This window comes from Megascapheus bottae, chromosome 10 (assembly GCF_031878675.1).
Source record: "Megascapheus bottae isolate mThoBot1 chromosome 10, mThoBot2.hap1, whole genome shotgun sequence".
Classification (NCBI taxonomy): Eukaryota; Metazoa; Chordata; class Mammalia; order Rodentia; family Geomyidae; genus Megascapheus; species Megascapheus bottae.
This window is the reverse complement of record NC_143518.1, coordinates 39,369,655-39,386,521: the sequence shown is the minus strand read 5'-3', so window position 1 is coordinate 39,386,521 and position 16,867 is coordinate 39,369,655. Positions and strand designations below refer to the sequence as shown.

The window sequence follows — 16,867 nt, the reverse complement described above, 5'->3', positions numbered from 1 at the left end:
GAACTTCGCCAGTAAGAGGAAGCGGAGGCCACTAGTGCGTCACGTGGTGGAGGCGGGGTCGCCGCGGAGGGGGCGGGGCTGACGCTCAAGTGCGGTGTTTCGTGGCGTGGCGGCGCGCGCACGCCGGCGTGCGCGTCCCTTTTCTCATCACGTGCTGGGGGACGCAGGAAGGCAAGTGGGAGGGGGAAGGCGCGAGAGCGAGCGCGAGAGGGAAAAGGAGAGAGGGGGGTGGGGTGGAGGGAATCTTATATCACGTGACTAGGGGCGGCGCGGCCCGGGGTGTCAGTGTGGAGGAGACTGAGGTAAAGTTGGGAGCGCAGCGGCGTTGGCGGCGGCGGCGGCGGCGGCAGCGGCAGCGCGGCGGGGCCGGGTATTGTCCGCGGCCCCTTTAAATCCGCGATCCCCCCCCCTTTTACCCTCCCTCCTCGCTCCCCTATCCCCGCCGTATCACCCTCTCTCGGTAGGCCCCCCCTCGCTCCGTGTGTTTCTTCTCTGTACACCCCCCTGTTGTAGTTATGCGAGCCCTGGCGCCCCCACCTCTAGTCGGCCGCAGAAGGTTTTGTTTATGGTTGGGTTCGCGGCCTACTGGGCCGCGCCAGAGCCGGGGCCTCGATTTGGGAGCGTGGCCGGGGCGGGGCTTGGGACAGCCGGAGGGTGGGGGGGGCCATGCGGCTAGAGCCTTGAGGAGGAGAGCGAGAAAGAGCGCGAGCGAGGGAGGCCTGGGGCCCTGCCTGAGGTAGGGCTCTCTCCACCATGGCCGGTGCCTGTGGAGGAGAGGGCTTCCTCCCTTTCCAGCCCTCTGCAGGCCTCCGATCCGGAATCCGGCCTGGTTTGGAGGTGGCGGAGTGTGGGTGGGGGGGAGGTGGGAGAGAGGAAGGGCGATGGGGTGGAGCTGCCCCAACAACCCCATGTGGCCCTCAATTTGGAGTGCGGAGGATTAATTTGTTCCGGGTGGGAGGTGGAGAGGCGATTGGCCCCGTGGGCTCCTGATGTGGCGCGGGGGGGGGGAGGAGGGAGGGTGGTGAGCCTCCCATCCTCCGTGCGTGGGTTTGCGTCCCCTCTTGGTTCCCAACCTCTTTGTCAGCTCTTCTTGTTACCCTTCCTTCTTTCTTACCCACCCGGTTCTTGTTATGTATTTTTTTTGCTGCTGTCTTTAGCTTCCTGCTATCTATAGTGTAGTTTGGGGGTGCCCTAAACCAATTATGTTTTGAGGAGGCTGGACTTGGAGCCCCCAACCCCCATAAGGTGTATTACACCCAAGAGACGTCACTAGGTTACTGGGGTATTTGTTCACTGTTGTCATAATGGGACAGGAATTCCAAATTTCTTCAACCCTTACCTTGAGGACAGCTCATAAAATTGCTTTGCACACTGATGTCACACACAGGCGACTGCTCTTTTTCCACTATTGAAATGAGCCACGGCTGGTGTGGGATGTTATGGAAAGAGAAACATCACAGTATCGCGTTTTTGTTGTTATTGTGAACGTTTTTTGCCTTTGATTCCCCGTGATTGTTAGAGAAATCGCCCTCTTTTTTTTTTTTTTTTTTTTTTTGTAAATGTCCATTCATCTTCCTTCCTCACATCCTGCTTTGGGGGATACCTGATGTTAATTGCTGGGTGGTAATGGGAGTTGGTGACAACCTGTATTACTAGAGAATTAAAACATTTGCCTCTGGGTGGAGAAAACTGCTTTGACATCTTATACCCATTGTCTAAGTAGACTAGGTACCCAGGACTGTTCATTTTGTGAATGGGTAGTATTGCTGGCTTGTGGACTAAGGAGGAAAGACCGTAAACTGTACTGTTATTCATTTTTAAAACCCCTCCTTGCTAATTGAGTCCTGAGAAAGCCTATTATTAGATTCAAAGTGGTGGGGAAGGGGACATGGAGGTCATTCCAACAAAGCATCTGGGGAAGTTAGTTCTGTTCTTGATAGCAAATACTATCTAGCAGTCCAGCTTCAGTTTCTGAATTGTTTCTCAAATTAGATTGTGAGCTCCCCGAGGGCAGCAACCAGTCATACTTTTGTATTTCCTGAAGTATTGGACATTATAGTAGATACTCAATAAATACCCGTTACATATTTTTTTCAGTAAAATTTCTCTGGCTATTTTTTTAGTAGCTGGTTTTCAAGAGCACTCTGTTGAAACTTGGATTTGTTCCTTGGTCTTAAATACTTCATTTAGGTATTATTTTCTAAGTAACAAGATTCTCCATCTCTAGGATGATAACTGGGTATTATCTCTGCTTGTTACTAAAAAGTAACGAATTCTCTATTTACAAGTGATCTATTCCAGATTGTTTTACACCTGTTGCTTGGTGTTTTATTTATCTAGGTAGTAAAATTTTCTTGTCATATTTTAAAGCTAATAGCAAAGGAATCAGGCTGGTTTTTTTTTTTTCCTCTCTTGGTTACATTTTTAAGATGCCTTCCTGCCTTCCTGTCATATTGACTGGAAAATCATGTTGGATATTTGACTAGAGAAGTATGTACAGTGATGCAGCTAGTTCCATAGCTTGTATCTATGGGATGTTTCATTTTCAAAAAGTATATGCAATGCAGAAATCGGAATGGAAAACTTGAGAATGACTAATCTGTATTAGAAAATATTTTACAATTTTTAAAACTGTCATTGGCCAGATGCTGATGGCTCATGCCAGTAATTCTACTTTCTCAGGAGACTGCGATATCGGGGATTGTAGTTCAAAGCCAGCCTGGGCAGGAAAGTCCACTAACCAAAAGTAGCTAGAAGTAAAGTTGTGACTCAAGTGGTAGAGTGTCAGCCTTGAGCAAAAAAGCTCAGGGACAGTGCCCAAGACCCCCTGAGCTCAAGCTCGAAGACTAGCACACACACAAAAAAACCAAGAGCAACAAAAATTTCTCGAGTCTTTTTTTTTTTTTCCCCCTAGTCCTGGGCTTGGGCTCAGGGCTTGAGTACTGTCCCTGGATTTTCTCAAGGCTAGCATTCTACCACTCGAGCCACAGCACCACTTCTGGCTTTTTGCTATGTATGTGGTACCGAGGAATCGAACCCAGGTCTTTGTGCATGCTAGGCAAGCACTTTACCACTAGGCCAAACTCCCGGCCCCAATTTCTCTAGTCTTAATTTGCTTTTGTTTTCTTCTTGTTGGTTTGTGTTCATGAACTGCTTGGTAAATATCTAAAAATTTAAGTGCAACGTTTTGTTTAATATGCCAGCCTGACTGCTTAAACCCCCCCCCCCCCACACACATCTTACTCCTGTAGCTTAGAATATTTGCAGGCCCTTGTGTGTACATGTACATAGAAAGAAGAGAGAATGGTTAAAAAAAATTAGTACTAGCTGGGCCTTGGTGGCTCAAGCCTATAATCCTAACTACTCAGGAGGCTGAGATCTGAGAATAGGTGGTTCAAAACAATCTGTGCAGGAAAGTCCTTGAGACTCATCTCTAGTTAACCACCAGAAAGTGGAACTTTCAAAGTGGTAGAACATGAGTCTTGAACAGAAGAGTCCAGGGACAGTGTCCAGGCTGAGGTCAAGCTCCACCAAAAATTAATTTTAAAAAAAGTATTCTTCATAACAACATTGAAAAATAAGCATTGACCCAACTCAGTGAAGCATTTATCCATAGGAAGGTTACATGTTTCTTTAGAAAAAATTTACTACCTCAGCATCTAGCAGTATTTTCTGGCAATCGGGAATTATTCTGTATAATGTCCTAGTACTGAAAAAAAAAATACAGTAGAGAATAGAAAAGTATAAATTTGTTCTGTTTGGAAGGAAATGAAACAATGCAAAGTAACCTCTTTTGAGCCATCTGTCATATGGTGAATATTCACTTTACTAAATGCATTATAAACAAAGTATGAATGAAAGGAGCATGAATTCAGTAGAATCCTTAGTAGAAATTTCTTAACAAATGTTTCTGGTTTTGGGAAGGCCCTGTGTGTTTGTCTCTTTAAAGACAGAAGTCATCCTGTAGACTTTAATGTCTTTTTAAAAAATGGTTTCCTAGAAAGCCCTTCCCCCAGAAAACTTGTTTATTAAGGTGAGTGGAGGTTTACTTGTTACCTCAAAAGGTGAGACCAACAGAAGGAGCTTTCAAACAATTCTAAGGTAGAAAAGACTGCTTACTTAGCTACATTAGGGGGGAAAAAAAATATATATATATGCATGTATATATACACATGCACAAGTTGTGGGGCTAAGAATGAACGTAGGGTGTTGACTGAACTATATTTTCAGTCTGTACAGCATTTTAAATTGTTATTTCTCTAGAATATAAAGCTAATTCTCTTCCTGGAAAGCTGGCTCCTCCTTCCCTCCCCTCTCATCCTTGAGTAGGGTCTGCCATGTAACCCAGACTGGCCTTGAATTTGCTGTTTTCCCAGGTCAGCTTGAGCCTTTCAAGCTTGCTGGAAGATAGCTCCTGGAAGGCATTTGTTTCCAGACTTCTTAGACTTCTTTGTCAAAAGAACTTTAGATACTTTAACCTTGTAGAAGACTTTTGATTGCTAACATTGTTTTGCTTACTTTAAAGATAACAGTAACTAAACTATGATTCTTAACTTTTTTAAAAAAGCATATACACTGATGGTGACCACAGCGTGCTGGGGCTCTGGCTCTGGGCCTTGTGCATGCAAAGCTTACACATTACTGAGGTACATATCCAGCCTATAGTTCTTGTGGTATAAAAACGGAATGACATCCGTAGTTCCTTAAGGAATTTTATCAAATGAATTGTTGCAAGTGTTGGCAAATCTTGGTTTGTTCCTTTGGAGAAAGTGGTGTTGGGTGGTGAAGGTACTGTTTAAAACATTTTGCCCATACTAAGTAAGTACCTAAACTCTCTCTCTTTTTCAATCTTCAGTATCCTACCTTGTAAATACTGTTATTTGTATATACTGTAAATGATGACATCGGTGGGCACTAACCGAGCCCGGGGAAACTGGGAACAACCTCAAAACCAAAATCAGACACAGCACAAGCAGCGGCCACAGGTAAAGAATGCAAGGAATATGGATCCATGGGTAGTTTTGCCTGTTGATAGTGATTTCCATGCATCATTCTTTTTGATGTATTCATGTAGGTTTATTATTCTTATTTGGTCCTTGACACTTGATTTTTATTTATTTATTTATTTTTTAACTAGGAGCCTGATCATGCCTATGGTGCAATGTGATTTTTGTGTTGCCTAATATTATATTATATAGCTTAGTGCTTCATTTTGGATTTTATGTTTTGTGTTTGTAACACCATTTTCTTGTTTCCTGGACCCTTCACCTTACATCAAGCTAGCCATTGTCTTGACACCTTTCCTCTTCCAGACTTCCCCCCTCTGATTTTTTTTTTTTTCTTTTTGCCGGTCCTGGGCTTGAGCTCAGGGTCTGAGCCCTGCCCTTGGACTTTCTCAAGGCTAGAACTCTACCACTTGAGCCTCAGCAACACTTCTGGCTTTTTTCTATGTATGTGGTACCGAGGAATCGAACCTGGGTCTTTGTGCATGCTAGGCAAGCACTCAACCAGTAGGCCAAACTCCTGGCCCCCCCCTCTGATTTTATTGAGGCTTTACCTGATTTTTCCTTTTCCATGAGAAGTGGGTGTTTTCATTGTGTTTGTGCAAAATTAACAAATAAGACACCCTTGAGCATTGCTCATTTTAACCACTTGGTTAAACTGAGCAATTAAGTTTGATTTGGATGAGATCTGTTTTCCATAAGAGATTTGATGTGTGTTAGTATCTAATGGTGAATGAATCACTTACTTTTGGCTCTAGTTATATATTGATTAGAATTTTCCTTATGCATTTTTCTATTATGTATTTCCATTTAATTTTATTATTTATTTTGGTGGGTCATAGGGCTTGAACTCTGGGCCTGGGTGTTGTCCCTGAGCTCTTCAGCTCAAGGCTACCACCCTACCTTTGAGCCAAACCCCATTTCCCATTTTCTAGAAGTTAATTGGAGATAAGAGTTGCAGGTCCTTTTATGCCCGAGCTGGCTTTGAACCTTGATCCTCAGATCTCAGCTGTCCTTGGGCTTTCTAAAGGTTCTAGTGCTCTACCATTTGAGCCACAGCACCACTTCCAGCTTTTTTTGTGTATGTAGTACTGAGAAATCAAACCCAAGGGTTTATGCATGTTAGGCAAGCATTTTACCATGCTCCTGGCCCCTCCATTTGATTTTTCCAGTGGAATTTTAGTACTTAGAATTTAATTCAACTGTAGCAATAAAATCTTGATATCTTTACATAACACTGGATACTCAGAAGATATAAGGAGTCTATTTTTGGCTAATTTGCTTTGTATTGGTAATTGAAGACAGGAGGAAACTGGTACGGTTTTTGTTTTCTGGTATTATGGATTGAATTCCGCCTCATGTTTCGTTGCCCACACCCTCAGTCCAACTCTGCAAACATATTAGTGTGAATTAAGGGACTTTATTTCAAAGTGATGATGTAACTCCAAGCTTGAAAGCCCCCACCTTCTCTGCTTCCCCTCCCCCTCCCCATGTTGTTTTTGGTGGTCATGGGTCTTGACTCTGGGCCTGGAAGCTGTCCCTGAGCACTTCAGCTCAAGGCTGCCACTCTACCACATGAGCCACAGAGCCAGCGCCACCTCTGATTTTCTGGTGGTTAATTGGAGACAGATTTTAGTGACCTGGCTGGCTTTTAACTGCGATCCTAAGATGTCAACCTCCTGAAATATAGTTAGGATTACAGATTTGAGCCAATGGCACCCTGCCTAAAAGTCCCTTTAACTGTGAAGATTTGTGGGAAAAGCTACCTGTAGATTGTAGAGGAAGTGAAACAATTTACGACTTTGGAGTTGGAGGTACCAGATTGGACTGGGCTTCATTCTAGTTGTCATTTTGTTGTTTTCAGCATTTTAGATATCTTTATTGGTTGGCCTTTCATTGTATGTCTGCCAGTACTGGGGCTTGAATTCAAGAGCTCCCTTTTTTTTCCCCCCCAGTCCTGGGACTTGCGCTCAGGGCCTTGGACTTTCTCAAGGCTAGTGCTCTACCACAAGAGCCCCAGCACCATTTCTAGTTTTTTCTATGTATGTGGTACCAAGGAATAATCAAGCCCTGGTCTTCATGCATGCAAGGCAGGCACTACACTGCTAGGCCAATCTCCAGGCTCGGGAGCTCTCATTTTTACATGGCTTTTTTTTTTTTGCTCCAGGCTGACATTGTACCACTTGATGAGTTTTACAAATTTGTCTTTCCTGGCTGAGTTTGAACCAGGATCTTCAGATCTCAGCCTCCTGAGTAGTTAGGATTACAAATATGAGCAGGGGCCCTATTGCTTGGGCATTTTTGTTTTATTGCTTATTCTGGTTCTACAGCTTCAACTCAAGTGTGAGTTGGCTCAAACCTTTATCCACAGATTTCAGCCTCCTGAGTATTTAAGGTTACAGGCATGAGCTATGGGCACTGGGCTTGTTTGCACATTTGGCAAAAGGAAATGGATAGTAGAGAATGTAGATTGACAACTTAGTTTTCCTTTATTTCTGAATTCTTGTTTCTTAAACTTTCTTGGTATCATCTTGGTTCTAAGGCCACTGCAGAACAAATTCGACTTGCACAGATGATTTCGGACCATAATGATGCTGACTTTGAGGAGAAGGTGAAACAAGTGAGTAATCAATATTTTACTGTAAGCTTAGTGAAAAGAAATTAAGATGAAAGCAAATTCAAATATTCTTCTATATGTCTTAAAGTAATTGTTCTAAAATACATGTTAGTTGCACTTATTTTTGTTTTTGTGTTTTTGTCTATCTTGCCAGTCCGGGGGGCTTGAACTCAGGGCCTGAGCACTGTCCTTGGGCTTTCTCAAGGCCAGGACTCTTCCACTTGAGCCACATCACTTCTAGCCTTTTCTATATATGTGGTACCGAGGAATCAATCCTGGGTCTTCCTACATGCTTAGGCCAAACTCTGGTCCCATGTTAGTTGTTTTTTTCTGATTTACCATGTCACTTTGGTTAGATACCTGTTTAGTGCTTTTACCTTCAAGTTTTATTGAATGACTACTGATGTGCACTAATGTGTGTATATTTATGTTTTTATGTTTTTGATTGTTAAACCTAGGGGTATATGTGCTAAGCTCTCTTATGACATACAGCAACTTTATGCAGCTGTGGATCTCAGAAATATGGAAACTGATAGGCTAAATCCTGTGTTTGAGGGTTTTTTTTTTCTTTATTTGGTGTTTTGTTTTGTTTTGGTAGTGAGACTTGAGCTCTGGGCATGGGTGCTGTCCCCGAGCTCTTCAGCTCTAGGCTACCACTTGAGCCACAGTATCAGTTACGGCTTTTCTGTATATGTGGTACCAAGAAATCAAAACACAGGGCTTTGTGATGCTAGTCAAGCACTCTACCACTAGGCCACACTCCCTGCCCATGTTCAGGTTTCGATTCTTAATTATTTCATTGCTTTATACTTTTGACCCTAATTATAGACTACAGGTGTTAATGTTTTGGAAGTAGAACTATATATTTTACATTATTTTGCTGATCCCAGAGTTTGAATTCAGAGTCTTATACTTGATCCCCTGGCTGGTACACTGCCATTTGAGTTATGCCTCCAGCGTGACTTCTTGTTGGTTGTTTTGAAGATGGAATCTCTTGAACTTTTTTTTTTCCCTGACTAGCTTCTTTTTTCTGTGTGGTGTAATGTTCATGATGATTGTTGATTTTTCTCTTACAGTTGATTGATATCACGGGCAAGAACCAGGATGAGTGTGTGATTGCTTTGCATGACTGTAATGGAGATATCAACAGAGCCATCAATGTTCTGCTGGAAGGAAACCCAGACACGGTAGAGTGCTAATAAAGTGTTTTAGAATGTGGGTCTTGGATTGGAAGGCTAATAATCTAAAAATAGCTAGTAGGTCAAGTCACCTAAACCAAGTAGAATAGGAAGATTTGGGGATCGTTTGCTGCCAGTTCTTAATACTTAAAATTTGTATATAACATGTTTTTTTTCCTGGAAATAATAGTCATTGCAGAAAACAAGTAGAACTAAGTCTGTTTTCATTGGTCTGAAATAAATTATTCATTCTAGGTGAGCGACCTTCTAACATTTGGTTTATTGTGAATTATTGGTGGTACTTGATAACCTAAGTTACTAGTCATGGAATATTTCTGCTTATCTATTTTTATTTTTGTTGAGTGAAGTCATACTTCATTTTGAATTCAGGATATCCCAATGAGTGTCAGTGCTCTTTTTGCCAGTCTTGGGGCTTGAACTCAGGGCCTGGGCAACTGTCCTTGGACACTTTTTGCTCAAGGCTAGCACCCTGCCACTTGTGCCACAGCACCACTTCTGGCTTTTTCTGAGTGTGTGGTACCAAGGAAACGAACCCAGGAATTCATGCATGCTAGGCAAGCACTCTACCACTAGGCCATGCTCCCAGTCCAACTGTCAATGTTGTTTTTTTCCTTTCGTCGTGGGGCTTGGATTCTGGGCCTGGCCACTGTCCTCGAGCTCTTTAGCTCAAGGCTACCACCCTATCCTTGAGCCACAGCCCCCACTTCCTGTTTTCTAGTAGTTAATTGGAGTTGAGTCTCATGGACTTTAGTGCCTGGGTTGGCCTTGAATCGAGATCCTCAAATCTCAGCCTCCTGAGTAGCTAGGATTACAGGCATTAGCCGCTGCTCCCAGCTCTAAGTGTTAATGTTCTTAAAAACAGGAACACTGCTTTACCAGCCTTTACAATATTATCATAGAGCTTTAATTTTGTGGGAAGTATACAATTTTGAAGCCTTTTTAATTCACTGCAGTTAATACTAGTAGAAAATATTTTCATGGTGCTGGGAATCCAACTTAGGTCCTGTGCATGCAAGAGAAGCATTCTAAAATAATTGAACTTTTTCTTTTCTTTTTTTTTTTTTTTTTTTTGCCAGTCAGTTCTGGGGCTTGAACTCAGGGCCTGGGCATGGTCCGTGGACACTTTTTAAAGTGCTCAAGGCTAGTGTTCTGCTACTTCAGCTACAGTACCACTTCCGACTTTTTCTGAGTATGTGGTTTAAGGAATCAAACTCAGGGGTTCATCATCTAGGCAAGCAGTCTTATCACTAAGCTATGCTCCTGGCCTTGAATTTCTTTTTTTCCCTCAAAAGCCTAGTGCCCTATTAAATCATTGACTGTATTTGGAAATTCATTGCCCAGATAAATATGACAAGAGTATTTTTTGGTTTACTTCAGAATAATTGTTTCAGGGTTTCTTGTTTCTTTTCTTTTTCTTTGTGTCAGGGAGAGAGGTGGTAGCTTTTAAAGACTATATTTTTGTCAGGTGCTGGTGGCTCATACCTGTAATGGCTAGCTACTCAGTAAGCTGAGATCTGAGTGTCTGGCTCAAAGCCAGCCCAGGCAGAAAAGTCCCTGAGACTCATTTCCAGTTAACTGACAAAAAACCAGGTGGAGTTGTTTTTTAAGTGATGGCACCAGCCTTGGGCAGAAAAAGCTAAGAGCCAGTATCCAGACCTGAGTTCAAGCTCCAGTAGCAGCACAATTTTTTGTTTTTGCACAGGTCCTGTTTGTTTTACCTTCCATCTTCTGTCTAATGCTATAAATCTGACCTATCAAAAATAGAAACAGAAATAAGCTAGAGAATAATATAGGCTTCTTCCACACATACACCAGTTATTAGTGAAATCAGTGGGAAGCAAAGTCAGCTGCTAGGGATATTGAATGTTGAAGGTTTAAGTCCATCAGAAAGTGGATAATGTCTAAGGAAGATCATAGTAATTTTCTTTTCCTTGTAGGACCCGTCAGCTTCCAGCAGTTAATGTATTTACAGGGGAAAAAGAAAGGCCACAAGCTCCTTAAACTTGTCAGGTTTTGAAACTATCTGATTTTAGTGTAGTTTCATGAGTTTGTGATGCATATTTACCTATAGAGTTATTATGCCTTTGAGCTAAAGCTGCTGTGAGGATCAAATGACCCAGCAACTGTAATAAGAATAAGTTTGGTCAGAAGAGTGAGTGGCAAGGTACTGCTAAGTTCTTGGTGGATGCTTAATCTTTTATATAGTTGCTGTATTTAGTAAGCTACTGGAGGCTCTTTATGGTATTGAACTTTCTTCATAATTTTAACTTTACTACTTTCCCCCCCCTCTGTCCTGGGGCTTGAAATCAGGGCCTGGGTGCTGTCCCTGAGCCTCTTTGTACTCAAGGTTAGTGCTCTATCTACCACTTGAGCCGCAGAGCTCCTTCCCACTTTTTTGAGTAGTTTAGTGGAGATGAGAGTTTCACAGGAACATTTCTGCCCCAGGCTGGCTTCAAACTGGAATCCTTAGATCTCAGCTGTGAGTAGCTGTGAGTAGCTAGGATTATAGGTGCCATCAGCACCTGGTATGTAATTTTACTACTTTCAGGGGACAAGCTGGGGATTGAACTGAGGCCCTCATACAACATACTAAGCATGTTCTCTACTTCTGAACTATGATCCCAGTCCCAAATTTGTCCTCTTTTTAGGTTTATTTTTGTGGTACTGGGTTTTGACTCAAGGCCACCTGATTTCTAAGCTGGTATTGTACTGCTGTGTTTTTCATGGACTATTATCAGGATGGGATCTTGCTTCCTGCCTGGGCATGATATGAGCCTCCTACTTGAGGCTTCCAATCATCATCATTGGGTTCACATATTCCTCTTCATCTAGTTTGCTCACTGGAGACATAGCCTTGCAGACTTTTTCTTCCCAGACTGGCCTGGCACCCTGATCCTATCTTATCTTCCCAAATCATTTGAGATGATAGATATATGCCATTGATGAAACTCAGATCTTTTCTGCCTGGGCTGGCCTCTTAACTATAAACTTCTCATTCTTAACCTCCTTAGGTAGCTAGAATTACAAGTGAGAACAATTGACATTTGGTACTTTTAACTTAATACTTTGGGGAGAGGGACAATTTGGGGGGTTAGATCTGAGTTTCTCTCACTTGCTAGGCAAGTGCTCTACCTAGTACTTTTGCTTATAGATACTTTTTAGATGTGATCTCTTTTTTCTTTGGTCGGTTATGGGTCTTGAACTTTGGGCCTGGGCATTGTCCCTGAGCGCTTGAGCTCAAGGCTACTGCCCTATCCCTTGAGCACACCACTTCCAGTTTTCTGGTGGTTGAGTCTCATGGACTTGAGTGCGGGCTTGCTTTGAACTGAGATCCTCAGATCTGTCTTCTGAGTAGCTAGGATTATAGGCGTGAGCTACTTCACCTGTCTATGATCTCATGTTTTTGCCTAGTACCTGCCTAGAACTGTTCCTTTCTAACTGATGGCCTCCTACATAACTGGGATTATTGGTTCATGCTAGCACACTAAACTTACTGTTGAGGTAGGGTGACAATAATTTGATCCAGAGCTTCCTTTGAACCATAGATTATAGACATGGGCTCGCATACATGATCTTAGCCTTTTTTTCTTTTTGCCAGTCCTGGGGCTTGAACTCAGGTCCCGAGCACTGTCCTTGGGTTTCTCAAGGTTAGCCCTCTGCCACATAAGTCACAGCACCACTTCCAGCTTTTGTATATGTGGTACCAAGGAATCAAACCCAGGTCTCTGCCACTAGGCCAAACGTAAGTGTTTAATTCAGTGACTTCATTTCATATGCATTTACAATGTGGACAATCATCACTGTTATTACCAGAGCTCCTTAGTAATCTCAAATAATTCTGTATGCATTAAGTAACTCTGTTTCTCTTTTTCTCCAGCCCTTGGTAACTTTTTTTTTGGCCAGTCCTGGGGACTGAACTCGGGGCCTGAGCATGGTCCTTGGGCTTTCTCAAGGCTAGAGCTCTATCACTTGAGCCACAGCACCACTTCTGGCTTTTTCTATGTATGTGGTATGAAAAAATCAAACCCAGGTCTTCCTGCATGCTAGGCAAGCACTCTTACCACTAGGCCAATCTCGTGACCCTTCCCCTAGTAACTTCTTATTTTATGCTTATGTGAATTTGCCTCACTTAAGTGAAATTAATCCAGCAATTGTCCTTTGTATTTTTTGAATTGATTTCACATAGCATATTTCCAGCATTTATAGGTCAGAATTTTTTTTTTTTTGGTGCTAGTCCTGGGGCTTGAACTCAGGGTCTGGGCACTGTCCTTGGGCACTTTTTGCTCAAGACTAGCACTCTATCACTTGAGCCACAGCACCACTTCTTCTGTGTTTGTGGTTTCAAAGAATGGAACCCAGGGCTTCGTGCATGCTAAGTGGGCACACTACCACAAGGCCATGCTCCTGGCCCTTTCATGGCTTTTGAAGGCTGAATAATACACCATTGTAGGCATATGTCACATTTTAAAAAGTTAATCTGTTGGAATTATATAGAACTAAGTTATCCAGTGGGATGTGCTAGCGCACCCTCTCTTCCCCCCCCCCCCCCGTCTTTTTGTCTCTCTTTCTTTGTTGTTGGTTGTGGGGCTTGAAATCATGCCTGCACACTGTCCATGACCTGTTTTGCTCAAAGCTGGCACTCTCCTGTTATGAACCACAGTGCTACTTCTGGCTTTCTGTTGGTTAATTGAAGATAAGAGTGATATGATATGATTTATTAGATAATACAGAATTATTGTTAACTTTCTCAGGATCAGTATTTAGAGTCGTGTTAAAGAATGTCCTTTAAGGCAGGATTCAATGGCTCACGCCTATAATCCTAGCTACTCTGGAAGTCCTTTTAAGAGATAGAAGCATATAGGTTACATGCAAATCTGAAATACTCCAGTGTAACCCCTTGGTATAATTAATATACTTTTTTTTTTTTTTGCCAGTCCTGGGCTAGAGCTCAGGGCCTGAGCACTGTCCTTGGACTTTCTCAAGGCTAGAGCTCTACCACTTGAGCCTCAGCACCACTTCTGGCTTTTTTCTATGTATGTGGTACTGAGGAATTGAATCTGGGTCTTCCTGCATGCTAGATAAGCACTCTACCACTAGACCAAACTCCCAGTCCCTATACTTTTTTTTTTTCCAGTCCTGGGGGCTTGAACTCAGGACCTGGGCACTGTCCTTGGACACTTTTTATTCAAGGCTAGTGCTCTGCCACTTACCAGAGCTCCACTTAATACTTTCTGTGTATATGTGATAATGAACAATCAAAACCAGGACTTCATGCATGGTAGGCAAGCACTTTACCACTAGGCTACGCTCCTGGCCCCAATTAATACACATTAAAGAAAAAAAGGAAGCCAGGAGTTTGGCCTAGTGGTTAAAGTGCTTGCCTAGCATGCATGAGGACCCGGGTTCGATTCCTTGGTACCACATATAGAAAAAAGCCGGAAGTGGTGCTGAGGCTCAAGTGGTAGAGCTCTAGCCTTGAGAAAGTCCAAGGACAGTGCTCAGGCCCTGAGCTCAAGCCCAGGACTGGCAAAAAAATAAAAAAATAAAGAAAAAAAGGAACAACAGAAAGTAAAATTTGAGGTTAAGGGTAAGGCGAAGGGAGGAGGGTAAGCAAATGGAAAGGGTAAATTAGGATATATGTAGTTCAAAAAGTGAGGCAAAACCGGGCAGTAGCTTGTAATCCTCGCTACTCTGGAGACTGAGATCTGAGAATCACAGTTCAAAGCCAGTGCAGGCAAGAAATTCTGTGAGGCTCTTGGCTCACGCCTGTCATCTTAGCTACTCAGGAGGCTGAGATCTGAGTATCACAGTTCGAAGCTAGACACAAAAGTCCATGAGATTCTTAATCTCCAATTAACCAACAAAAACTAGAATTGGCACAGTGGCTCAAGTGGTAGAGTGCTAGCCTTGAGCTGAAGAGCTTAGTTTGGGACAGTGCCCAGGCAGAGTTCAAGCCCCATGACTGACCCCCCCCCCCAAAAAAAAAAAAAAAAGTGAAGAATGAGAGATAAAGGGGCAAATTTGACTTGGATATATCGTGGTTTTTTTTTTTTTTTTTGCCAGTCCTGGGCTTGAGCTCAGGGCATGAGCACTGTCCTTGGACTTTCTCAAGGCTAGAGCTCTACCACTTGAGGTTCAGCACCACTTCCAGCTTTTTTTTTTTTTTTCTATGTATGTGGTACCAAGGAATCGAACCCGGGTCTTCATGCATGCTAGGCAAGCACTTTAACCACTAGGCCAAACTCCTGGCCAAGGTTTTGTTTTTTTTTTCCCCCCAGTCCTGGGCTTGAGCTCAGGGCCTGAGCACTGTCCTTGGACTTTCTCAAGGCTAGAGTTCTACCACTTGAGCCACAGCACTGAGGAATTGAACCTGGGTCTTCGTGCATGCTAGGCAAGCACTCTACCACTGACCAAAAATAAAAATTGAAGAGTTCGAAAAGCAGCCTGAGTGCCTCTTGCTCATGCCTGTAAATCCTAGCTACTTAGGAAGTAGGTATCTGAAGATCTGAGTCTCTTACCTTTAATTAATCACCACAAATCTAGAAGTAAAGTTGTGACTCAGAGAGGTAGAGTACTGGCTTTAGCAGAAAAGAACAGGGAAAGCATGTAGGCTCTTAGTTCAATCCCCATGACAAAACAAAAAGAATTAAAGAAATATACTCTGGAGACTTACGTCTATCTGCTAGGAAAGTCCAGGAGACTCTTACCTTCCTTGCCACCAGAAAATTAGAAAGGAAGTTGTGGCTCAAAGTAGTAGAGCATTTTGTTCAAAAGAGCTCAGGACAGTACCCTGGCCCTGATCAGTTCAAGCCCCTTTACTGACCAACCTGGAAGTGAAAGTGTGGTTTAAGTGGTAGTGTTCTAGTCTTGAGTGAAAAAGCTAGGAAAGAGAGTCCTGGCCCTGAGTTCCAGTTCTTTCAAACAAAACACTACTGGTATAGGTGGCTCATCTGAAATCCTAGCTACTCAGGAGTCTTAGATGTGGGGATTGCAGTTTGAAGCCAGCCTGGGCAGGGAGGTTAATGAAACTCCTCTTTCCAGTTAAGTACTAAAAAGCTGGAACTGGAACTATGGCTCATGTGGAGCCTTGAGTACAAGAAAAAAACAAACAAACAAACAGCAAAAAACTATGTATACAGAAATGTGTAGGCTCTTGAGTTTAAGCCCCAGAATTGACACCAATAATGTTTTGAAATTTTTAGGTTTTTCAGCTGAGGGACAGATTACTAGGTTCTGTGATACACTGAGCAACTGAACTGGGTAGAGATCTTTTGGAAATGATTCCTGAAATCCATTACCTTAAGTACTTTCCAAGAAGAACAATTCTAGCTAGATGCAGTGGTGTACGTTAATAATCTCAGCAACCCAGGAGGCTAGGATGGTTGGAATGTGAGTTTTGAGGTAGGGGCAGTATAGTAATACTTCATCTCAAATAATTTGACAAAATTGCAAAAGAACTTCAATTTTGGCAAATAGGTATAAGATACTTTTTTTTGTTGTGGATTGTAGAGCTTAAACTCAGTCCTTGAGGTCTTCAGCTCAAAGCTAGCACTCTACCACTTGAGCCACAGCACCACTTTCAGTTTTCTGGTAGTTAATTGGAAATAAGAGTCCCACGGATGTGGGCAAGGTGGTTCACTCCTGTAATTCTAGCAAAAGAGGCTAAGATCTGAGGATCTCAGTTCAAAGCCAGCCTGGGCAGTTAACCACTAGAAAACCGGAAGTGATGCTGTGGCTCAAGGGGTAGGGGTAATAGCCTTAAGCTGAGGATTTCAGGAACAACCCCCAAGCCCAGAGGTAAGGTGGTAGATAGCCTTGAGCTGAATATCTCAGGGACATAGCCTAGACCCAGAGTTCAATTCCAACATTCCTGGGCTGTCTTTGAAGGCAGTCCTTAGATCAGCTTTCTGAGTAGCTAGATTTACAGATGTGAGCTACCTGCACCAGCAGGTCTAAGATTTGACTTAGGGACTGGGAGTTTGGCCTAGTGGTAGAGTGCTTCCCTAGCATGCACGAAGACCTCGGTACCACATAGATAGAAAAAAGCC

General features: G+C 42.9%; 1 protein-coding gene across 22 annotated transcripts in view; it reads left to right on the top strand.

The window, feature by feature from the left end:
• Ubap2l (ubiquitin associated protein 2 like) overlaps positions 1 to 16,867 on the top strand; it is a 61,317-nt gene that overhangs the window by 266 nt on the left and 44,184 nt on the right. For 17 of the 22 annotated variants that reach the window (XM_090340913.1, XM_090340911.1, XM_090340912.1 and 14 more), the window contains exons 1-4: positions 282 to 370; positions 4,856 to 4,985; positions 7,546 to 7,623; positions 8,697 to 8,807. In XM_090340913.1, the coding sequence (XP_090197039.1) occupies positions 4,896 to 4,985; positions 7,546 to 7,623; positions 8,697 to 8,807 (279 nt within the window). In that variant the 5' untranslated portion in view covers positions 282 to 370; positions 4,856 to 4,895. Of the gene's footprint in view, positions 1 to 130; positions 172 to 238; positions 371 to 410; positions 461 to 676; positions 737 to 4,855; positions 4,986 to 7,545; positions 7,624 to 8,696; positions 8,808 to 16,867 lie in introns of those variants that run through there. The other 5 variants (XM_090340896.1, XM_090340894.1, XM_090340895.1 and 2 more) reach the window with 5 other exon arrangements.